The 25673-nt window shown below is 47.0% G+C and overlaps 1 protein-coding gene across 1 annotated transcript; it reads right to left on the bottom strand.

Moving 5' to 3' along the window:
- Nucleotides 1–804: 804 nt before the first annotated feature.
- LOC144180494 (uncharacterized) lies at nt 805–25425 on the bottom strand. The gene is made up of 7 exons (XM_077708828.1): nt 25343–25425; nt 23012–23219; nt 16141–16286; nt 13686–13866; nt 10381–10499; nt 6898–7179; nt 805–1123 (listed from the first exon to the last, which is right to left on the bottom strand). Exons 1-7 carry the CDS (start codon nt 25388–25390, stop codon nt 953–955), a joined length of 1155 nt encoding a protein of 384 aa, XP_077564954.1. The 5' UTR covers nt 25391–25425; the 3' UTR covers nt 805–952.
- Nucleotides 25426–25673: the final 248 nt, after the last annotated feature.

Here is a 25673-nt window from a genome sequence, read left to right as displayed (position 1 = left end):
ACATTAAAAAAAATTAAAATCTATTTGCGCTGTCACCATGTTGCTGGTGGGACTTGGGTGGTTCCTGGTCAGGAATTTACATCTGCTGCGTATACTTTTGCGGAGGAACACTCGAATAGCTAAGATGCTTCGGCAGGTGGAAACATGCACGCTACGTACTTACAGCCGTTCAGCTCCTTTTATTCGGAAGCACAGTAGACGCCCGTATTTGCTATATCCGCACTGCTACCTACACAGGAGCACATTTTGTGGGCTGCCCACACAGCCGCAGCTAAACCACAGAGCTTCTGGGTATTGCGGAGAGTCTTACAACCAGAGCAAAAAGAAGTTCCCACATCATAGCCTTCTGCTGCTCTCAGTATCAAGGCCGCTGTCAAGTTGCTATTAATTATGGCTGAGGTCGGCATTCGTGGAGAACCCCCCTCTCGTTACTTCTGAAGGCTGCTCACATTCAGCTTTCACCTGAAATTGGATTAGACAGGTACAAATATTCACGCTTCCACTTCGCATTGTCCCCCACCTTCCCACTTAGCGTGATTGTCTTGGTTTAGATTGTTTGCCCAGGTCCAAAAAGAGACCAAACTTCACGCTTCAAAATAAACACGAATTCTATTCTAGTTTTGCCCACTATTGTCAATTGCCCCAATGCCTAAAATCCCCGAAACCCTACTTTCCGTCCGGACTCGCCGTGTCGGATTCCTGCTAGTCAGCCCTACGCCTCAGAAGGTTGCCGACCCCTGAACTACGGACAAAATCTCACTGAATGAGTTTTTCCAAGTTTTATTGCTCGCTCGTACTCCCGAGCTAAAAAACCAAACGGAACCCAACAAAAAACAGAAACAAAATCATGCTACAGCCAAAACACGTCCGTGAAAGACACAGCCCGCTGCCTAGAAATAAAAAGCTATTATATCTCGCACTCTTCAGGTTTTCCTCTGTCGGAATTTTTCTTTCAGCCGTGCGCATTCGCAAGGACCTCTAAGAGCTTGAAGCGGCGGATGGTGATGGGGCCTTCTTGGGAGAAGATCACCCGCAGTCTATTCTTCAGGGCTGCTAGCAGTGCGGGCAACAGATACTCCAGATACTCTCCGGCCTCTTTGAAAACGTTGCAAACGCACTCCAGCTGGAAGAAAGGACAGGAATAAATTATTACGGTGCTTATTAGCATGTTCTTCGGTGACACCTCGCGGTGCGCGTGAGTACGCTTCGTTTGTTCAGGATGCTACAGCACACAAAACAAATTTCCTAAATGGGAGTTTTTCGGCTGAAATACTTCAATAAAACTTATCACGTCAGGCGGCTTACTCCCACGTTTGGCAGTATGATGGCGGAAAAACTACCAGTTTACTCCGGTGGCAAAGCGCCATCGTACCTAGGCGTATTTACCGCGTCTATACCTCCCTCACTCCCAAAAGGGTATCTGGCTGCGTATAACGCACTGGTCCTAATGGGAGTGTAAAAAAATTAGCAGTGGCTTAGCTCGGCTATGCCAGGATATACGTAGCGTGAGCTACGTCCAACCCAATCCAGTCAAATCTAATCCAATCCAGTCCAGTCCAGAGCAGTCCAGTCACTGGTCCTCGTGTATGCGCAGCACGGCGCAGGAGCCACGCGAAACGACTATGAAGCGGCTCTGACGCAGCGTCAGTCTTGGCTACTGCGCAACGGAGGCGCACAGCTGGGCACGCAAGGGCGCCAGGGCGTCTGCCGCGGCTATGACATCACTCCTCTGGAATGCGCAGACCGGCTAATGTTTAGGCCCAATTCTGTACACACCCGTACTCCAATTGGATTGGATTTCAAATCCAATATAATCCAATCCAATGCGATTCAATGCTCCTCGCGCTTGCGCAGCGCGGCCCTTCAAGGTCCACGCGAAACTGCAAAACCTCGGCCGGTGTAGCTTACGCTACAAAAATACCTACACCTCCTCCTCCTCATCCACCGCTCCCTCTACTGCGCCTTCTTACAAAGTGGCTGCCAGTTGGTTTCGTGTGTCCAGAGCGTAGAATCTGACATGTTTTGTCGGTGTTATCTTGGGGCCACACGAATGGATGTGAGGCGGCCAGCCGTCGCTCGTGGTGAACGTTGTGGAACCGGCCACTCCTAACGTGCGACGCACTGCAACGTCTCCTCCGAGTTACCAACCTTCCAGCCGACGGAGTTCAACAGCTAACCAAAGCAAGACCTAAATGCAGTCGCCGCAAACGAAGAGTGGCTCGCTGAAAACCTTGCGGTCGTTCCTCTGCGAGCCGGTTCACGGTAGGCATTGCACGTTTTTTCTTGTAAACAGCATTTTAGGCGAACAGTGGCCCTTAAGTAAAAATAGCTCAGCATGTTTTCCGCGCCACTGTACCGGAAATTGCCCGCCTTGTTGGTGTGCGGGAGCGCCCATTTGCAGGCACAAAAACTTTGTTCCAATTCAATTGCGTCCGCCTCTCGATGGCAGCGTCGTTTGTGCCTCGATGCCCGCCGAATGGTGTATCAGCAATGCGGTGAGCCTCAGCTTCCGCAGAGCCGATTTTCTCCACAAGTACGAGCGGTGGCCGCCGCCCCTGGCACGTGGTGAATGACCGTCGCGTGCACCTGGCGGTTTCACTGGAAGGACGAGGGTCCGGGCGGCGTGTTTCCCAACGCTTCGCAGAACAGGGCACCCACGTGACATGTGCCATGTTACTGCGCTTGCCATTCTTTTGAGCATCTGGTAAACCAATGTCATCCGAACCCTTCGCAAAATAAGGCGCAACAACCGCAGGGCAGGTGTTGTGAACACACCACAAAACTATCGGCCTTCTGTCTATCTTGCAGCAAAAACGTTCACCACCGACGCGAGAAAGGAAAAGCCAGTGAGTAGAATGCCGATCTTATCAGCCGCTTGTGCCAAGCGGAACTCTGACCGTGGCCTCCGCGATCGGCTACCGGCGGCGCGCCGTTGAGCAACGGCGCGCCGCCGGCAGCAAATCGCGGAGGCCACGCTCTGGCTAACCTACATTGCGGAATTCGGCAGATGGCGTGCCTTCATTATCTCCCTTCCGCGATCATGCTGAAAATGTGTGGTGCAAAGACGACTACACGACAGCAAGTCTAAAAACATTACTAAACCATTGCAAAACAAGCGCAGTCCAATGTCTTCGACCTAAAATCGCTTCATTGATAGCGCAATTAACTACTGGGTGCTATATGAGAATCGGTGCTTTCTGGGCCACGAATGCATCCTGTAGCGGCACCATTTAAAACCTTTTTGCGGCTCGTTTCAGAAGCAGCCGAGAGTGACTACGGCACTCTCCCCAATGTCGCTGCTGCTAACCGGAGTCAGCATGGCTGCAACTTCTTGTGTGCACGGTCCTGAAGTCATGATGGGCACAAGAGGGCCGGCAAACAATTGTGAACATTTCTGATGCGACTGTTGTGTAATGCACTCGTTCTTTTCATACGACTGTGTACGCATCACAGTAAAGCTTCGCGAAACTGGCATGGTATGGGGATGCTGTTTGTTATTCCGTTGAAATGATCTTTGCAACAGTTCGTGGCACAGTAATATATTGGTCTAGATGGGCTTGACGTTAACCACAGCCTACTCGTATGTTCATGGCACAGCATTATCTGGTAAGTGCCTCAAGTTAAGATAAGGTGCTATAGTATTTTACAGGCAAAATAACTGATCGTCGGCCACACAAAGCCACAATCGTCAGGACTGGATTATACCCGCTCTGGATAGATAAACTTACATATCACTTTACCGTTCCGCAGGTTTAAACAGCAAATTTGCAGCGAGGCGACTACGTTATATATGTACTCGCGTTTGTGATCGGACGGCTAGGAAAGTGGTGATACAGTGAACCAGAATATTGTAATATTCTAGTTCACTCTAGTGGTGATCTGCTATGACGATCGCGAAGGTTGCCAGGAATTGCGCTGAGCCGGATCCCCGGAAACGAATTTGGTGTTCGAACATTCCACGAGTTAGAATCGCTTTTTCCCATATCCTGACTCTGGTATTGGATTGCGTCAGTCCACTCGCTGAAGGGACTGTCGCTTCCATAACGTCTTCATCGGAAGATTTTGCACGAGGTATCGTCAAGCAAAGTCAATTCAAGTGCGAGAGCGAGCGCTGGACTGATCCGGCACCGTGCGCTCCCCTGCTTATATTCCCGCCTTTGAAAGGAGAGGAGCCGAGGGGGGGGGGGGGGGCGGAGAGAGTCGCGCGCATGTGCACACATGCGAATACCCAGAGCAGCGAAGCGCACACGCGCAGCTGTTGTTATGATAATGAGACGGAGTGAGAGTGCGCACACATGCGCGCACCTAGAGCAGCGAAGCGCACACGCGCAACCGTTGCTATGATAATGAGACGGAGTGAGAGTGTTGCGCACAGCTGTCGGAGAGAAGAACGGAGGAGAGTTGCGCATGAGCAGCGAGCGTGCGGACAACGCCGCGACAACGACAACGCCGATGGAGGGACATGCCCGCGAGCAAGAGATGCGTCGCATCTAAAATCATCTGTTATTCTACCAGTTTCGATATAACACGCCTTTAAAGGGCTTTAAATACGTCCGGATTTCAAGAGCGCTATCGCTAAATTACGTGTTCGTTTCTTTCGTTGATACATGTAAATTCTCGTCACCCTCCAAGGGAGCTTTGACGTAGATTTTCGCCTGCGATGTAGCCTCATGACGAAGCTCGGGCTGAAGACAACGGCGCCGCTTTCAGCATTTTGCATCAAACGCTGCAGCCAATCCGCCTTTCCCGCTCTGGAGGAAGCCGCCGGTGGTTTCTGCCTTAGAGTTTTATACTAATATATTCTAGAGGGAAATCTGTCACGTGACGTCGTGGGCGTCGCTATCTCTGAGAGCGACCTTCGTCACCTACTTGGCTTGCAATGGCTAGCCACGTGGCTCCTTTTTGCACTGGAACCGAAAATCAACGATGGTAGCATTTTTTTCTCATTTGTCCAGCAAAACGGTTCTAATACATTCATGACAAATAAGTCTATTTATAACTATATTGTTATAATAATTCGCCACATTGAATTATTCTTATAGAGCATAATTTTGCTTTTTTAAAACAACACGCAACTTTTCAGCCTGTTCGTGAGTGAAGTCAAGGACAAGTGGAACGTACCTCCCCTTTCTGTGACAGAACGATCCCTGAAGCGCGGCTCGCCTACACAGTAACGCCAGATTTCAGTGAGAAACTCGCTTACTTTCGGCCGCTCGGATGGCGTCGATGAAGGCTACACTCCGGCACGTCGTGTGTTATAGGGACGAATGTCGGCCATCGCCATCCGGGACATGAGCTCAGCTGATTTTATTGATATAGGGCGTCGTTTACGAGATGTTAATAGAGAGGTTTAGCAGTCTGTCTGTTCCGTCGTGTACGTTGTTACCGGGTTTACCGGAACCTGTCTGCGCCTGCTCGCGCGGAAAGGCGAGGAGGAAGGGCGAGGAGGCGCGGACGTGGCGAAGGCAGGCCCGCGAAATAATCCCTTTACCGTGACGAATGCCCGAGTGCCCAGAGGGGTCCCGGTCAACAAGCTAACTACGTAACGGACGGAACGTACGGATTGCTAAAACTATCTAATAGAGAGTTTTATTAGATAGCTAAAACTATCTAATAGAGCCCGTCTGTTCCGTCGTGTACGTAGTCACCGTGTGGACCGCGGAGGAGGGAGCACCAGGGTCGAGGAGGAAGCGTGAGGAACTTCACCCCACCATGGCGAATGCACGGACATGGCTAGAGCTTGCCCGCAGGGCCCAGACTGGTCCCGGCAACACGGTAACAACGTACGCCAGATTTTTAGCAGTTCCTCTGTCTTGTCGTGTACGTTGTTACCATCTTGACAGGGACCCGCGTGGGCACTTGGGCATTCGTCGCGGTAGGGGGATTAGTTACGCAGGTAGGCCTTAGCCATGTCCGTGCATTCGCCATGGTGGGGTGAGCCTCCTCACCCTTCCTCCTCGCCCTTCAGCGCGTGCGTGCGCAGTAGGGTCCCGGTAATCACGTAACAACGTACATGACGGAACAGACGGACTGCTAAAACTTTCTAATGCTGGAAACCATGGAGTGTCTTCTGCAGGCACAAACGCTACACTCACGACCGCGGCAATCATCTGCCTGTATGATGTGCAAGGAGCGGGCACGGATGGGCCAACTTCACAGCAGCTAAAAGTTTTCACCGCCTCGGAGGGACCTGTCCTCCGCCACAGTCGCTCATGCATGAAACTCAATCGGGCCGCTCGTCGTTGGTGGAATTATTTTGCTGCGTGTATTTCGGAGCGCAAAGGCACTGACAATTGTCTTTATATGTCTTGCTCAGTGCCTATTAGATCGTAAAATCCACAGCGATATGACGCGAGAGGAAAGAGCGAAAGATCTATGCCCATTGCGTTTTCAAACATATTCAGAGCCCCTTTAAATGCATCTTCATACTAGCGTGACCATACCTGTGATTAAGGCGAAGACAGGCAAAATTGTTAATGAAATATGAAACAGAGTAAGTGCCCCAGGCATTTCTAGTAGTAGGAGGCAGCAGCCCGCGCCGCAGTCACCTAACTGATAGCCAATGCATCAGCACGTATGGCAGCACTAAAGCACCAGTCGTCACCACGTGCGAATATTAACTGCACGGACACTGGTGAAACAAACACCTACGCGGGTCATTTAATCATAAAGAACTTATGATAAATTTGCTACAGAACTGCAACAAGGAATTTCTGTGTGATCGCAATAACATGGAATCGCACAAGTGTACGCGTAACAACAGGAATTTCAACAAATAAAGCACAGATGCGTTGTATTATTCCCAACACCGTGCGATGGTCATGTGGTTGTTTGGCAGTGATTGTTGGACACAAACGGAGATGCGCACTAGAATTGTGAACGGCGGCGGTAGCTCACCTCTGCCTCGTGCGACGGCGGAGCAGCCCTGAGCATCGTAAATAGGCTCTTAGTGAGCATCACGGCCAGCTGTGTTTCTGAGCAGGAGGCGGTGCATCCAGTGGCATGTCCAGATTTGCATCGCAGTCCGGCAACAACGTGGGACATAAACTCGACAAATTGCACCCAGCGGCGTGGGACAGCCGCGGTGCCCTCGAGTTGCCTCAGCAGAATTTCCCTCTGCTGGAACATTCCGTTGATGCGCGAAAACAGCGCCTTTTCGAAAACTGAGCTTGGGTCCCCCTGCGCAAGGGTAAGCAGATGATGCAAATGTCACACTGTGAAAAGGGCTGCCAGCGGATAAAAAAATACACTAACGTATCATTGAAGCTCTCAGTGTATTGACTGAGACATGAGCAGAATGAGACATCAAAACGAACATCTGGAAGTGGAATGTTCCATCTGTATTATTGAATATTGGAGAACCGAATATTGATAAACACAAACGCATGGCGGGAATCATCTGGGCTTTGTCTTGGAGCGTGAGCTCAAGGTAAAACACACGCAGACAATGCTACGAGGGCTTTTAAAGGAGCCATAAAGACAAAATACAAGTTGGGTTTATTATAAAGACTGCTTAGTCCCGATAACATAGATACCAATGTCATCGCAATCTTCGAACGAATAACGGAGATATTAAAGAAAACGTGTGAAGCAGTCGCGACCCCCTAGACAATTTTCAGAAACTTTTCTGTGACCTCACAGAACCTTCCTTGTGCGATTGGCGGCCGCCTAACTGACCTGTCGCGACGACACATGACTGGACGTGGGCCTCTAGTTCCATTTGACCGCATCACCTGAATGCTAACGTGCAGTTAACGCACTGAAAATTGTTTTATTGTTTCCATGTATGACGTCATTCTTGCTCATAACAGGTCACTGTGGCGCAAAATTTTAAAGTTTTTAATGCTTCTTGCTTTTTTTTCGTTGAAAAACATCTTTCGTGGCTGTAATGGAGCTGAGTGAGATACTGAATCCTAGTTCTTTCAAATTAAACAAAGTTGTATTTTCTCTTCATGGATCCTTTAAGGACTCTCTGTGCAGTGAGTGCGAGACCATTCGAGGTAAATTGTCACAATTTCCACCTGGCTATCTATAATTAGTCTCCAACTGCCAAATTTATCCCAGTCCTGTCAGTTTCATTCTCCTGTAACTAATATTCGGCGAAGTCATAAAGTACTTCGCCACGTCTCTCATTTCTACTTGTATTTTAACGTGCTCAAATCAGCACCTTTACGGCTAAGACGCCTGATTCACTAGGGTCAAGTTTAGTCAACCAGTGTCAGCGAGCCGTGGTGGGGTAGAGGATGATGCCCATCGAGCCGCAAAATCATCACATTTTATTTTCAATCTAATGACTTGTCTTTGCTGGAGCGATACGACAGCATTACTTGATCAGGTTATACATTGAGGCCCAGCCGTTTATTGAGCCACTCCACTCCCCTTTAGCGTACCGTACACTGGCCATTTTAAACTCCATATCTAATCCACTATGAGGCCGCTTTATTTATTTTGGGGTTTACATTTTTTGCCACTACAGTTAGCTCTCACCTAAGAAAAATAAAATGTAGTTACAAGACTTTTATACATTCTTTATAGTATTGGTCAATTCTCTCTGCCATCATGGATTCAGCTGAATAATCAGTATTGAAACGGAAGTGATGCACCAGATGCTCAAGGAGGAAAGTGAAAAAAATAAAACAATGGTCAGACGCACTGAAGTTAGTAGTTTTTTTTTTATAACGGAGTTAACTGCATGAAATGACATCTATGTTTTCGAGTAGAAGCCATCTACACAGCAATTTATATACAGATAGTTGAAGCCCAACTTACACCAATAAGTACTCCCAGCGAACAGCAAATTCTTCGCCGTGAGGTAGCGGTACCATGCAAAGCAGCGATTCCACGAGTGTAGTTTGGGAATATTGTTTGCCTTAAACATTTCGGAACACGTTATTTTTTTATTTAGTAAGTATGCGGCTATCAGCTTATGATCAATACTGACACTTAAGACTGCTCTTGTACTGGAGTTTTACTGCAGTGCATGACAGCAGGGTTTCCAGGTGTTGTTTAAATGAAGCCTAAGACCATTTTAAAATTTTGTAATAAGTGATGAGGTGGCAGATATATATGTATGTCACAATAACCAATGACGAGATCACCAAAAATGTGTCCATAAGGTCACTGTGATGGCCACAACTGCTGTGTAATTAAGAAAGCCACGCATTTTTGCCTTGTCAGGAGAAGTAGCGATAGGTGATTCACTTACGCATGAATGAAAATAATAGCACAAAACTGTACGATGCCTGTTTCGACAGAATGTTTTGGAAATAATTATGGCTGAGTATGGTTCTAAGTCATCACGTGTGTAGCGAAAGTGAAGCTATTGATAAGAAGAATTCTAATGACAGAAGTAGTGGGCAAAAGAGAAATATATTGACCATAGACGGTCAGGTATGATGGCTTGGTGCAACCAACGGACGAAATGGCCTTGGTCCGGTCATAATAGATGGAGGGTTTCCCATGATGAAGTATGACTATCGCAAATAAAGCTCGCCTTATTGCGAGTTTTTCAAACAAGGGTATTATCATTTATTATAATTCAGCTTAAAACCGCTTCTCGTACTCGTAGCAGCCATCTCAATGCATAAAAAACTGCAGTCGACACGTCGCTTGCGACGTGTCGACACCATTGAAATAAATGCAGTAAAATGTACCCGTATAGGATGTGTTACCTTAGTAGCGTCTGATTTGAGTAAGTGTTGATGCAACTATTACATTACCTGTTTAAAAGCATTTTTACAAGTACTCTTCCCCGGTTCAATTTGAAGAATTCGAATCGCCATTTCAGTTATGCAACGGAAAGAACGCCCTCTGAAGCACCCTATATTTTCTGTTATAGGGCACTGCGATCGTTCAATGTTGCTTCGGTAATTAAACAACGAAGTTTTAACAGCGTCTTCCAGAGACGTTGAATTCTGTAAATTGTACAGCCATTATTGGCCCTAGTGATACGACAGTTTAGGTACAGCGGCGTGCGGGCATAATTAGGGGGTTGTTATTTACGATACAGCACTAATTCGAGAGGCAATGCCGCTGATTCGCGAAGTTATGCGATGACAAGGAAAACCGCAAGAGCAACAGTGCACGACGACCACAAGTGGTTTCTCCAGTCATTGATTGATTGTAGGGTTTTAACGCGCCGACGCAACGCAGGCGATGAGGCGCGCCGTAGTGGAGGGCTCCGGATTAATTTTGACCACCTGGGGATCTTTAACGTGCGCCGAAATCTCGTACACACGGGCGTTTTTGCTTTTCGCCTCCATCAGAAAAGGTTTCTCCAGTCATAAAATTCTCTTGTCATGTAGTATAAGTGGAAATTCTATGCGCGCATTATATGCCTAAGAAATTAGAACAAGAAGCACAAGCAAAATGTTAACTCACGTGAAGTATCGTCAGGCACTTTTGAGATATTTCTTTGGTATCCTGGGAAGATCCCAGCGCCCTTGTAAATAAAAGTTCTGCCACTTCGGAAAGCTGTTCCTTCGTCAAGTGCGCTGGGCCTGCGCAGAAGAAATATACAATCTGTATGCGTTTCTTCTGAAAGGGATTAAAGACTACCCAAAAGCTTTACAGCACGACAGATGCAGAAACAACATACAGGACTAGCACTTTTGGCACAAGAGAAATGCGAAAACATTTGAAGACAGAGAACCAAAGTTCTTGCAAGAAATAAAGTTGAGTGAATCGAAATTTACTCCGAAATGGAAAAGAAGTAAACACAAGGATACAGACAAACAGTCTATAAACGGTTCTGCGTCACCGAATTGAATGCTGCGGCATTTGTCGGGAATACATTTATTTCCGAAGTCTCACTTATAGTACCATTGTATTCAATCGAAAAAATGGGAGATCAAACAAGAATAATCCATTTTACGGACTCCATAACTGCGAGCCCGCCTAACGGAAGTGGACACATCCTGACAAGCTGCGCATGCAAACGGGGACAACGGAAACACGGACAGGCGCTTCTAACTGACATTTTATTCCCAGCTATTTGTACCACTTAGCACAGCGCACTACAATGTGAGCAACAATTCGTCGGCGCACACAACCAAACGTGTTCACTCTTAGTAATTCCATATCAAAAAGCTACGATAGGTCCTTATCTGACAATGCTAGGGGTGGGTGGCTTGCACATTCTTTATTCTGACGAAAGATGTGCGAAACTTCTCCAATCTTTCTTCACGTTTGTTGGAACTCTAACAGGATGACAGTGTTGTCAAAGAAGAGTGTGATTCCACTACTTTTCAATGTGAGCCCAAATAAGTACACCGGCTACCTTTTAGGCAGGGCCTTTTTCACCGTGTTTTTTGTCCTGCCCCTGCTTGTGTGCGCTACTTGTCGACAAGTTTACGCCTTTTCAATACAAAGAGTATTGTGGGCGTAAAATACGAAAAAATAATCTGATAAGTTGAAGACGCGCGGCTAGGGGCGGCTAACAGCAAACAAAATGATTTCCAAGTCATGAATTGTGGCATCTAGTTTGTAACATGTATACGTATTTTAGGTGCAGAGCACTTCAAGAGCTCGCCTTGTCGGCGTAGCTCGCTCGCCGGACCCACGTAGAGCCACACGGCGTTCCGACGCAACGGCAGTCGTTGCGGGATAACCCTGGGCCTTCGAAAGCCAAGCAGCTTATATAATTAACAGCATTCAAAACTCGTGAACTGCTCGTGCTTGTCATACATCTTCGCGTTGTTTAGCGCAAAAAAAAAAACTAGGTACAATTTCAGGCAAAATATATGTAATGGACCGGCAGCGCCCGCGTTAATTTACTTAGGAACTTCGTTGGGGTTGCTTTTACGATATACAGCGAAAAAAAGTGGCAGTGCAACGCCGGCACGTACAGTAGGAAAAGTAAGCATAAAAATTGGCTGGCGATTACGACACTCCCAAAGCGATAACTGGGCACACTATCGTAGGTTCTCTGGACGGCAGTGATGAGCCTCTGAGTCGGAGGCGCAATGTGCGTTTCATGAAGGATCCGCGAGACGTGTCATAGGCAGGCAGGGAATGCACACCGTCACGCGCACGCATCCCTCACGTTGTCGCCAGCGATGCGCAGACGAGCGTCTGGGGCGTTCACAGAACACTGCTTCCCCCCCCCCCTCCCCCACCGCACACTTTGGGAGAGCGCTCGCGCCGCCACGGCGAACCGCCACCCCTTACAATTTCACGACACTATCCTCCTTACAGCCTACTGCCCCCCTTGCCCTTTCCCATGCAACTTTTCGGGAACGTTCGCAACGCCAAGGCGAATCACCCTCCCCTCGCAATTTCGCGACACTCTCCTCCTTTGCTTTCACTATTCGATCTTGCCATCGTTCACTCGGTTACGACGGCGACGCGGCTCAGCCCAGAGACGGACGCCAAAGGGCTGCGCCCTGAAAAAGAACAAACCTCCCGCTTGCGCAGTTTCTGGCAATGGACGCGTCAGCACTGCGACGAGGGGAAATATGAATTGCATTTGATGTTGCAGTTAAGGGATAATGACGCTTCAGCCCATTATGGCGAATCAATGCTCTGTACTTCCTATAGCTTTCACCTTGAGTGGAACGGCCTTAATTCTTTTTACTCATGTACATAGGGATTTAAGGTAATATATTTATAACATAACTATTAAGATCCTAGTGGTGAAAATTGTGTCAGTCTCTCTCCCAAAACGCGAAAGAGATTGCCTATATCGGCAGATAGTGAGTCGCACGCCGCGACTTCTATTTGTTTTCGTTTGTTTGTTTTTTTATCGCTCCCATCGTTTTTTATGGCGCATGGGTGGTCTGGTCACTGGGAGACCATATGTTCTTCGGTTTTCTCTGCTTAAACTTAAGTTGAGAGTAAGCGGTCATCCTGTTCTTCTGTTTGTGTCACGATTTCAGGGTTGCGCTTCTTGAAGACTTCTACATCCAATTTTACGAACTAGCCCCAGGTCGCCATTTTAAGCTAGGTGTACAAGATGGCACACAAATATCCTCCATGATGGTAGCAACCAATACGCTTCTGCCTGGAAATACCAAAGGCAATCAATTAGACTCTGCAATCTCTCCATTCACCCCTTCTTCGAGGCTAGAGTAACCGTAATGATCTCTTTAGCAGTTCGTCGATTCCTTTGTTTTACAAAAAATTACTATAACATGATAAAGAAAGGAAATCACCGGCAACAGCTGGATTCGAATCTGTTTGGTACATCAACAGAGTCTTACCACTCGCCTACGATCGTGAGTTAGCACCCAAGAGTCAAATGGCTTACTCACTCGGCTGTGACTGCGGGGAGAGAAATAACGCCAGCTGGTCGACACAGAACACGTTATAGTGTACACGTTGCACTTGCTAGCGCCTAAGTAAAGTGTGCGCGTTCCGTTCCTTTATTTTGCTTCTTCGATTCGCTTCTTCTTCACCATTATATCAACAAAAATGGAGTAAAAACCTTTGCGGCAGCGAAGAAGAAGCAAATCGGCTGCAATTGCAAACTTAGACCGCTGTAATACACGTGTAGGTTGCGTACAGCGTCGCGGCCTTAAAGTCTTATGCAGTAGTGTGAGCTTCCTACATTTCTTTCGCTAATGTTGTTTAAAAGTGATGAGTAGGATGACTCATTGCCTAGATTTACGCAAGATGGAACTCGAGTGCCGGTAGAAAAACAGTTCCTCATAAAAATATTCAAGCAGTGTGCAAAGGCATGGCCTCACCTTTCAGGGCCCTTTGGATTAGAACCTCCTTCCTCCCCGACGTCCACGGCAATGGCGGCGGAGGACGCTTGACGGGGCCGTGATAGGGGGCGTGGCATTGCTTAACATTCGGACTCAGAAGTTGGGTTATTTGGATCAAGGTTGCCCCTTTCAGCGAGTTTGGAGGGAACCGTGGACAGCACTGGGAATGAAAAACAAGGCGTGTTAACTGCAACGGTCAGCACTCAATCCGGTTCACCGTTTATTCACCTATCACCCCTTGAGCTGCAACCCGGGCAATGCAGTACCAGAATAGGCTTCTCTTATAAATGCGAACCGAATTGAATCAGTCGAATGTATGTATGTCTTCACCTGGATAGTGCGGTGTAACCCGCGTAATTTAATTTCTCGAGTATAATGCTTACTGTGATACACAGCCGAAGAGAACTATTCGTTTCCCTTGTGGCCACGCGTTAAAATAACTGCATTATTGGCGCTTTCAACGTAGTGTGAGGCAACGAAGCGGCCCACAAAGCAGCACGAGAACTCACCAGCCGTGATGGACTCGCTCCTGCTCCCTATCACGCTGCTCGGTCGGCCCGCGATCGACTACTCTCGTACCAAGTAGTCACGGAGCATTACGGCCTCTCCCGCCGCCGCTATCACCCTGCCCATACATCCCTCACCAACGATCAGGAGCGCCTATGCTGACTCCTACAGACCAACTTCCTCGCAAGGCGGGCCCTGTTCCCCAAGATCTATCCCTCTGAGTTCCCTTCCCCCAACTGTCCGCTCTGTGACTCCCTGGACACACTAATCCATGCCATGTGGGATTGTCCTCTTAACCCATTCCCCCCCATCTCCAGCGTCGAGCAGTGGGAGGACGCGCTGGGCAGCTCGAAACCGGGGCTGCAGCTACTGAGCCGCCACCGCCGCCGCCAGCCTTCGACCGGCAGCCACCACGCGTTCCTAGCCAAATTGCTTGGAAAATAAAGTGATTTCTCTCTCTCTCAACGTAGAAGCGTGTGTTACAAAGGTGAATTCAGCACTGTATAAGAAGTTTGAGCATGTTAGGTGCACAAGAACATTTCGGCGAGTGGCGAAGAACCTTCCCTCTAAAACCGCATATGCAGGGAGAACAAGAGCCACTGCCCAATGCCACGAGCTTTAGTTCTGACATAGAAAGGTAAACGTAGGGGAAGGAAACATGGCAATGATGACAACAATAGGATACGAGAGTACCACCGGCTAAGAGTAACTGCGAGCCCCACATGATTACCGTGCATAGAATGAATGCGCTTGCCACACCAGCAATGAACATCGAATGAACATTGTGTAGATGAACAAAGCACCTAGCAACGTTCAAACTGCATCAAACGAGAGATAAGATGCGCCACGCTGACAACAGAGAACCACCTGAGAAAAACAAAACAAAAATGCTAACAAAAGACTACAATCGGTCACGGTGGTGTGGTACAGTTTCAAGTTGCAAGTTTTCTTTCCTGAGGGCCAGATGGTTTCTGGTCCTCGCCTGCTGTCACCAGTAACCCGGTGCAGAGCTTCTCAGCGCTCGGTCACAACGTTCCAGGTTGAACCTGCGGCACTTCGCCGGGTTTGGGTTGCCGCTTCAGCTTTCTCAATCGCCACCGCCTCCTCTCAGAGTTTACTTGAATCTTCAGGACTACTTCGTACCAGCTAGGGCAGTTCTCAGTGTGCCAGTGAGTCTGTTCGAGCGATAACCTATTTGGGATTCTCCCTAAAAACCCTGTGCAATGAAAGCCTATCATATACCCGTGCTGCTCCTAGTCCCATCAGGTATGTAAGCCGGAAAGCCCCCGATGTGCTGACGTTTCACCATTGGCGCCGGCCACTCTCACGCACAATTAAGCAGGCCACCTTATTGTTGAACTATAAATCATTCTCCTTATCCTCTGCCTTGAACATTTGTCTGTCCGATGTACAGCCTAAATATCCTAGTTGCCTTTTCCGTGTAGGCAAATACAATGTTACGCTTGTGTTGTGTGAGTGTTAAGTAAAACTTGAGATTTTTATTTCTAACAATTTACCCACAATTGAATGTTTACAAAGGAAGAGCAAATCTGCGGGCAGCCATAATCTTTATAGTTGCCAAACAGTTTCCGCTATATTTTGGCCAGCAAGGGCTGTGTGATGCGTTAAGATCTGCCTCTAATTCTTCCTTTATAAATTTTGTTAACAGACATTTCCTTTTATGGCTGTATAGCGAACTAAATTTGTAGACAAGGGCATCCATTAGCGTTACACAACGAGAAATGAGGGATGCGAGAAAATAATGAGAACAGTGCTGGCCAGAACTAGATTGTAGTAAAAGGGAGTAATTTCGAAGCGCACTTTTAAAACATGTGAACTTCACAACAGTTGTCTATGATAGCATTACGTTGCTCTAAACTGAGCAGGCTCACTAAAGCGGGCTGGTTGCGCGAAAAAGACAACTTACCGTCTTGGGTGCAACGCTCTTTGTCTTCAAACTTTTCACCGGGGTCTCGCTACGGGCAGCCTCGACAGTGGCCAGAAGATGCTCTGGAGAGGTTTGAGACCGGCCAACTGGAGTCTTCTCTGTCCCTTTGCTTGGGTCACCGGAACCTTTTGTATGCAAAAGCAGCGAGCAAGAAAATTATATAGAAAGCTGAATTTGTGTTAAAAAAAAGCCACGTTTTTGTTTGACATGCAAGGCCATTTATTGTAGCATTTTCCTACAGAAAAATAACAACGTTTATACTGACATTCATTGAAATTTTGGTTATTGCTTTTAATGTGCTGCACAGAAAAACAACAGCACTCGCTGACCATGCCGGTTACATTTGTTTGGTTTGTTCCTCCCTTTGGTAGGTCGTAGTTGCTGCATTTACGCTTACAAAAGACCAAAAGAGAAATAACCGCGACACGATGGCCAAAAAACCGGCCGACATTGGCCGGTTTTAGCTACAGACCACGAACCGGCCCGCTGACTAAAAAACCGGTTGCGCCGGGCAAAAACCAGTCAGGTGGCAACCCTGACCGGTGGCAACCCTAGGAGTCGTTACTGCCAGCGGGCGTTACTGCCAGCATGAGAGGGCGAGCGCATCACCTCTCCCCCACCAAGGCTGCGCCCCTCGCGTAGTTGCCATTGCAATTATAGCGCTTTCTGGGAAAACGTGGCGGTGGCGTTGCTATGGCAAAAATAACGCAATAATGCTTCTCCAGGCTGCTAGAATATAGCGCTAGTACCGGAATTAGCCTGACACTGAGTTGAAGGTTAAGAGACCGCCTCCTGACAGGGCTGTGTGCGCTGCTCTGAAAGCGAGCCCGGCGAGTCACATGATGCACTGTAAGAGGGTGTGGATCGGATGTAGTCATATGAAGATCAAATTGCGTATGACGGCGAAACCGCTCCAGGAGATTAGTGAAGTATTACTTTGAAAGTATAGACACACACAGCAGCCTCCACAGTTCCCATTATAAGAGCCGGCGCAAGCTTTGCCGAAGAGGGGGCAGGAAACAGGAGTCCGATGGCCGTCGTCCATTGCAACACCCTCCCCAGGTCCCGATATAAAAGCCGGCGCGCGCTCCGCCAGAAAGAGGGCGGTAAAGGAGGGATCAAACAGACGCCTTCAGATGCCGAAACAAGCCCGAGCGTGCAACGGCTGAAACCAGATCCTTCCGCTTTGACAACGGCCGTGAGTCAGTCTTCGGCCCGCTGAGCTACCGCTAGGCTCAGACTTCGCGATACCTGCGGATGCTAGGAACAAGGTAGCTTCACCGCCACACACAGAACTTCCCCTATATTGCGCAAAACCTTGCCGGCGTAGCACGCGCGCGCAGAACAACGACGAAGCACTTTGCGCGTAATGATAACGCGACGCGAACTGGGCAATGTGCACAGTCTGATATAACAACATGGCGCGATTTTCGGGGGATCGAATTTTGAATCAAACCACAATGTACACAGTCTCAACCTGGAAAGTAACATGATTTTGGGGGATGGAATATAGACGCAAACTGGACAATATGACCAGCCCCATACTGGAACATCATGGGATTTTTGGGGATGGAATATCGACGACAGAAGCTGTCGAAGGCGGCACACCCGGAAAATTTTCTGGTTATATTACTCTGCGGAAATATAAGCAACTGGCTCAAGGCTTTGTCTTTTTCAACAGCAATCCCAAGTAAGGCTAATTCCGAAAAAAATCCTCCGTCGTAAGAGAAGCGTCCAAGACGAAGTTCCAAAGGAAAGGCATAACTTCGAATCAAACGGTAAAATAAGTGCTCTTTGAAACATGGTCTGAATTGCAACCAAAAGCAAGATATACCCGGAACTAAGAGCAATGCAAATGCCGTTAAAGGAAAGCAATCTCTAAGAAACCTTCAGCGTATCGGTGGATTATAAACTGACGAGTTATTTCAGTTTATGTATCGAATTTCATAGCGCAGCCTTCGGCTAGTTTACGAGCGATAAGATTCTCATAATAAAAATGTCATTCAGCTTTAGTCAAGTCCTCAACCCTCATCCCATGTAATGCACCCGTGTATGTTTACTGAAGAATCTTCTGAAAAATGAGCGCAAATGTTCAGTGAAACGTTTTAGTTAACAACTAAATGTGTATGGTAACGATCTTCGCACAGTAGCACGCGGTGGTAAACCGCAGTGGCTCCCTGTTTGAGGCGTTGGGCTGTTGAGCCCAATGACGCGGGCTCGATTTCGGCCGCTGCTGGCGCTTTTGAGATGGAAGCGAAAACTAAAAATGCCCGTGTGCCTAGATTTCGACCCAATGGAAACATCCTAAGATGATCAACCTCAATCCGGTGTCTTCCACTACGGCGTGCCCTATATCCCAGCAGTGGTTACACGCGTTAAACGCCATTATTCGAATTCATTTGAGATGGTGAAAAAATGAAGTTGACACTAACGCGCAAGACTTCGAGGTAGCGAAGCTGTATGCAACCTTTACGCCCATCAGGAAGCTTTCAGCCACGATTGCCGCAATTTTTTTTCTCCTTCGCTGCTGCGGCTACCTTTAACCCATTATTGTTGCTATATGTGTGAGCTTCCTCCATTTTTTCGAAGTAATAATCACTGGACATCACCTGGGAGAGGCGTACGCTATGACGTTGCTTTCTCGTTGCGAGCAACTTTTGGCACGATTACGGCGAACGCTGGATATTCGTTTTGGGCTAATCCTAGCCTATCTTCGTAAGTGGGTATCTGCTTGACTTAACTAAAGTGCGCCGGGGACACTGGGCGGTCTCCGGGAGGAACGCACACACGAGCGCTAAGCATTTTCATGGTTTTTTAAACTGCGGGGCATTCGCCGCGAGTCCCGCGCTTGCGTGCGCGCGCTCGGCAATTTATTGGTATTTTGATTCGGACACAAAAAAATACGGTTTTCTAAACTTTTCTGTTAAAGCTAACGAGCGCGTTGGTGCACACATTGGTGCACGCTGTTAAAACGTGCGCATTGGTGCATGCAAAGCGTACATGGCCACAATAGAAACGCAATGACCGCAAAACGAAAGCGAGAACCCTTATACCAAAATTAAAACGCAATGACAAAACAAAAACACGCTAAACAGTCGATCAACCAAAAGGAAACCCGTTCATTTCGGTGAGCTTTAACCGAATGCAATTGTTTGTTATACCGTATATTTTACATCATGCTTGGACGATTATCGGGAATGTCTATGTTCTTTTTGAGCTTCCCGCTTTTTAGCGCAGCCCACCACATGCTGCATACCCTTGTCGGGCTAGAAGGAGCACTTTCCAACGAGAGCGAGGCAACGTGACAATATAATATACGTAGTTCGAAGTAAGTTTTTCATTTCTCACTTAATTTCGCCCCAGGATTATCCAACACCATATATTAATTTAAAAACCTAATTGTAACGTTAATGTAACACCGCGTTCCAATTTTCAAAGTGTAACTGGAACTCGTTCCTTTCGCAATAAAGGAACTTCAAAATTGGGAAGGAACGAGGAATGAGCTGTCGTTCCTATTTTAGAGCAACATGTACAACACTGGCGATTATCTAGCTAGCGAACCTAAGTGTTGTATTAGCAAGATTACGGATAGGCCACACACATGTCACACACTCCAACCTGCTTACTCGATCCCGTATACCCGTGTGCAGCAGGGGTGGAAAACGTCTATCCGTAATTTCACATACTCATTCAGTGCAAGGCACTTGACACAACCCTACGCTAACACCCCCCACTACTACAGACACAACATATTCCACAACACCCATCGCACTTTTTGGAACACTATTTCACGTTCTCCTTTATACGGGTTTTTTAGTTCCCCCCCGACACCAAATGTGTACACGTCATTTTTTATATATTATGACACCTTGGCCCTTTAAACCAGTCATCTCGGCGGTCGTTTGTTTGACTTGGCGTTTATTTTTACTGAAATGTTTTTGTAGATACACTTACACCATTCTCACAAAATAACTACTTTTGGTGCCATTTGTCCATGGTGGCATTGCGCCATAAAAGTCTAATCATTATCGTCCTCATTGTTCCTACAGCGGTTCCTTATTATTTGCTAAAATGTGTAGTGCTTATAGTAGCTTATTTTTATTTCAAGAGTGCTTGTCATATTTTTGTGATGCACATAATGTGGGTTTGAACATTTTTGTCCGGTCCACTACGCAAGTGGAACTGCTGTAACGAATCTGCTTTTTATTGTGCTGCGGCTGATCCGCAGCACATTGCGGCACCGTGATATGCTGCGGATCAGAGGGAGGGACAGATGCATAACACAGCAAGAATGCCGTAATATCATTCTTTTTATACACTCCGCTTTTGTGTCGACACATAATATAATTTTCATAATTTTGCCGCGCCTGTTGTACGTAAGGCGCTTGCGAGTCACACGTAAAAATGCGGCTGAGAATATAGCAAAAGCGTTCTCCGATTTCTGAATTCCCAATTATTTGGCGGAATGCAGGTTAATTGTTGAAAGGCTACCAAGCTTTGTACAGTCGGTAAAACGCTTGTCTATAACACGGCTTTTGTACTTCCGACCTTCTGGGGTGTTGGCTTGAAATAATTTAGAGAAAATTAACGCACCATTCTGAAGTCTACGTTGACAACTTCAGTCTTCAACGCTTGTTTGAAGAGTATCCGTCAACGCTCTCCAGATATCGCAAGTTGAAGTGGAAATCGCTGTTATAGACAAGCGTTTTACGGACTGTACTACTGTTTTCAACGCCTTTCTTAGAATAAAGTTGTTACAATACGGCAGGTTGCTTCGTTTTCATCTCCCTCTCCCTTTCTGGACATCAGCATGTCACGGGTTTTGAGCCCCAGTGCTTCCATTTTTTCACTTTCATTCTTTTTAAGAGCGAAGCCCTTTAGGACCTCGCAATGTCCGTGCTGACGCCTGGCGATGTCCGTGCGCAGAGGGCTTTGCGTGCGCACATCACTGTACGCCATCTATCGAGGGCGGCGCACACTGTAGTACCATCCGCGCGCTATCTGGGGAGAGGGCCGGTAACTGCAGTAGCAAAGAGCGCGAATTTCAAGGGGTAGAAAACGCAAAAATAAAGCAAAAACCCTAAACTATCTAACGGTAAATTCGCGGAAAAAGACGCCGTGAACAATGCCGAGGGTGCGAAGTACTGGGACGCGAATTGTCTTTCGTGTGGTGCTTGCCATTTAGAGTGCATTTACTGCACCTCAAAATCATTTAAAACTCAGAGTGCATCAGCACGCACGGACCATGACGCTCATAACACAAGCAATACACAACTTGCGTCCCAGTGCTTCGCACCGTCGGCATCGTTCACGGCGTGGAAATGTGTGATTTTTTTTTTGACTCAGCACACCAGCGCTTTTTTTTCTAGCGAAACTCTATTCATGTTACTGTAGCCTCAGTACATCTGTGTGAAAACTGCGCTGTCAGAGACAGCCGACTCCCCTCCTGTTCTTGCGACCTTGTTTCTTCAAACTTGCTTTTGGCTCCACTCATTCCACTATTTTCTACACGATTTTGGTGCTGGAGGAGCGAACTAAGATGGTGCCAGGTGAGGTGCATTAGCACCGTCTGATTAAGATGTCTGTCAAAAGTCTGCTTTGGTCACGCAGTATTCGCCTGGGGCAATTCGCGGTAGCGGGGAAGGCGTACGCAGAGCGCTATCACAGTTCCTGGACTCACCGTCTTTGACTGAGGCTTGACTTTCACAGTCCGACCCCCCCTCCCGCCCTCTTCTTTCCCCCTCCTGGGCCCACTCACATAGAACTGATTGTTTCATAGCACTTCTCAGGATATTTCTCCACGATTCCCATCCGCCGCGGCCGCATTTCTGATGGAGGCGAAAAGCGAAAACGCCTGTGTGTTCGAGGTTTCGGCACACGTTAGATCCCTAGATGGTCAAAATTAATCCGCTCTCCACTACAGCGCGCCTCGTCCCCTGTGTAGCGTCGGCGCGTTAAACCCACAATCCATGACGAATATTTCTCCAAGACGCGAAAAAGGAGACCACATGGTGAAAATAGTAATCACGTGCGAACCACCTGCCTACAAATTTCGGGGGAGGACAAGACTCCGGATTTCACGTGATGGTGAATGGTGGCGCAAGGTATGTATTTGGCAATAGTCTACATAGAATGATGTCCACCTAAGGAATATTGCGCACGGGGTTGGTAGCATAGTGGCAAATTTTGCAATGTAAAACATTGAAACATACAGGCTTGAGAGCTATCAATGAAGGCAAAAAATTATAAAGAATAAAAAAAGGTGCTCTGTAACAACGAAAAGCCGGGACAGAGGCTTCAGCATTTAAAGGCTGGTTCTTGCATGTAATGCACAGCAGACAAAAGGCCGCATTAAGTAATCTGCAAATTAGGTTAGTGCAATGCCCAGTAAAACAAAATAAGCAGGAATACTACACTTTTGATCAAATGCATGCAGATGTATTGATAAAGCGGCATTCAATAGACGATGTTCGATAAAGGGCGCAATTTTTCGATAAAATGGCACTCGATAAAACGGCGTTAAAATGGTTAAGTAAGGTGAGTAAACGCATATGTCGTTTCTTCTCACACTAGAGCATGCGCGAAGGCCAGTTTCTCTGATACAATAGCCCAATTGCGGTGGTTCACCCATTACAAGAAACGAAGTTTTTTGTATTTTTTGTGGCTGATGCCACCAGACCATGGACAAGCTTAAACAGCTCCCCGGTTAAACGTGTTGCAGCGCAAGAATTATTACCAAAGCCAAAACAGAAAATGTGGCATGATCACAAGCTGACGGCACGTAAGAGCATATCAAGTACTGTGAAACACTTTCCACAACCTCCCACCATTTGTACGAGAAGCACATTACCTGAAAACGCTGCCGGAGGCACCCCGACACTTGGCGTAGGAGTTGTCTCGTCCTCATCGGATCCATACCACTTGCTCTTTGCTCCAGGGACAATCACGCTCGGTTGTTCTTTTGCTTTTGCAGGCACATTGCTCCCTTTAGGGTGACCCTTTCCCCGATGTCGCCCGCGGGCGCTCGAGACGACGGATTGGGTATTTGTCAGCTCTGCCTGTAAATACCAGAGGGGAGTGCAATTCATTGAGGCGTCGTCACGCGTGTTCACCAACGGAAACGTTTCGCTACCTCAGGTTATATGCGATGTTTCACGCAGCAAACCCAATTAAGTGAAGGGACCTGAGGAGAGGCATGAACTTCGAAAGAATTAACGGCAGCCTTGAAGCCTTAAAAGCAGCGCCATAGCCGAAACTCCTCCCTGCACCGAAGCGAATATGTGAGGTCCGGTGATGTAAAGCATATTTGTGATGTTTCGTGCACCCACAATTTTGAATATTCTTCGACCATCCGGTTTTATTCGATGCTGGGCTTCTTTTCCGAATACAGGAGCTATGTTGTATAAAAGAAATGAGCGTGATATTCTTGGGCTCTATTCCAACAACTCAACGCTTTTATGCGGCCATAATGGGTCTTCTCGAAATCTACATGCCTCTGAAGCAGGAATTAAGCTTCGTCATGCCAGTAATAAGAAATGGTTGAGAATTCTATCCATATTTGAGGGCAGATTCCGACATCCTTGAACAGAATCTTTTTTTCTGGTATTCGGTTCGACGTAAGTGTACTTGGAGATGCCGCTATACTACGGTCATAAGAAACTGGTGTTTCAACGTGTTTTAACTTTAGTATGCTACCGGAGCACATAATTGTAGCAAAAAAATGCAGAGACAAGATATGAGGACCTGAATAGCAGCAGATATGGGAACCTGTTCTAGTCGTGTATATTTCCTGTGCAGGAAATACCCGTTAACGAGGGGCACTCCCCATCGATCTCTGTGAATTTTGCGTAACATGAAAGGCAGACAAAATCTGCTTTTACACCCCAGTAGGTCGAGCAATGAAGAAAAGAAGTAACGGAAATTCTCACTGGTTGGTTTCGTGCTTGGCACGTAATATTTTGGTCAGGACACCCTTACGTTTGCTAAGCTCAGATATGCGTTATTAAAACAATAAAAAGGCTAAAATTGGTTTTATAGTGTTCCAATAGTCCACCAACCAGGTCACTACTCCAACTTTGCATGAAATCTGCGTTTGTAACCGCAAGCCAAATTCCCAACTATGCTTGCCTGTCCATACAACACGCACGTTCATCGTATACTACCTCGAAATATTACAGCCATATTCAAGCATTACAGATTGGAACAATACCTCGTTTTGATGTGAAATTCCCTGTTGTGTTTAGGAAAGGTGATTGTAAGTTTAATTGGTGCACATCCAAATAAAAATTGGAGAAAAAGCATTACAACCAAAATACCATGCCCCCAGCTTTCGCAGAATACGCCTACTACCAGGCAGATGATTAACGTATTTGAGCCCTTCTGTAATATTTTAAACTTGTCTACGTACTTCGTTTTGAGATATGTTGAAAAACAAAACATTGCAAAATCCAAGCAGAACACGCGGTCTAAGCGCGATGGGCACTGTTGAAACAGCCAAGTCCTTTCTCTAAATTGGGACTTTAGGCCATGGATGAGGTATTGCTTATAAAGATCTCCAGCTCGAAAATTTTGGTGATAGAGTTGATCGAGTTCAGTTTTCAGCCAATTTCGTAATGGTACCTATGTGGGGAACAATTAAACGGAGTGGATATAAAAACTTCAGCCGGCGCCTGAATTCTCAAAATAAAAATGCTTTTAAAATAAAGGTTGTGTGTGAACTCTCTGCTAGTGTCTCAAATTTCCACCCATTATTTTAAAAACCAGAAATATAATGGTTCGCAATATACCTAAATTGCCAGAATAATTTTCTCAAACATATCCACAGCCACGCGGGCACTGGCAACATCTGGCGAAAACTCAGTTATTTTCACCAATATTTGAAGGCATCACTGCACCTTTTTTCATTGAAAATATTGACAGGTTCCCGCTCACTCGCAGCGTCACACAAAAGATTAGTACGCAGACACTAACACACACCGACTATCAGAAATACGATTTCGAGGCAGGAATCTCGAGATCAGTACTGCCTATAGTTCCGGACATCTGTCGAAAAGGGTTAGCATTTCTGGAACACGCAAGCCGCCTTTTTTGCGCAATATACGAAATAAACACGGAGTGGAGGATTTCCGTCCATAGAACTGGCCATTTCACGGTCACGAACTGGAAATAGATAATGCCTTACCTTCATGGCTGCGGTCGAGTTTTTGCTTGACACCGCCCACCTTTTCATATTTGTTTGACTTCGTGGCCGGCGCGCGGATTCTGCATTAAAATAAAACGTTACGTTGAAGACTGTCACTGTTTGTGGGGAACACCAAAGTGAAGTCACGGGGAAAGTTCCATTCGAACGAGAACTCGGCACACTGCAGAACCGTGCATGTAAACGTCGCCAAAGGCGCGACACATTTTCAACTTAATAGGCTAAAGTACACACCACCAAGTCACATGTGCCATTACTTCTACAGTTTAACATTGTTGGCAACCATTTGTTGCCATTAATTTTTGTTGCAGTT

Source organism: Haemaphysalis longicornis, unplaced genomic scaffold (genome assembly GCF_048455015.1).
Source record: "Haemaphysalis longicornis isolate Haplotype H1 unplaced genomic scaffold, Haemaphysalis longicornis Haplotype H1 scaffold_4, whole genome shotgun sequence".
NCBI lineage: Eukaryota > Metazoa > Arthropoda > Arachnida > Ixodida > Ixodidae > Haemaphysalis > Haemaphysalis longicornis.
Note: the sequence above shows the minus strand (reverse complement) of the source record. Positions and strands in the feature narration are given on the sequence as shown.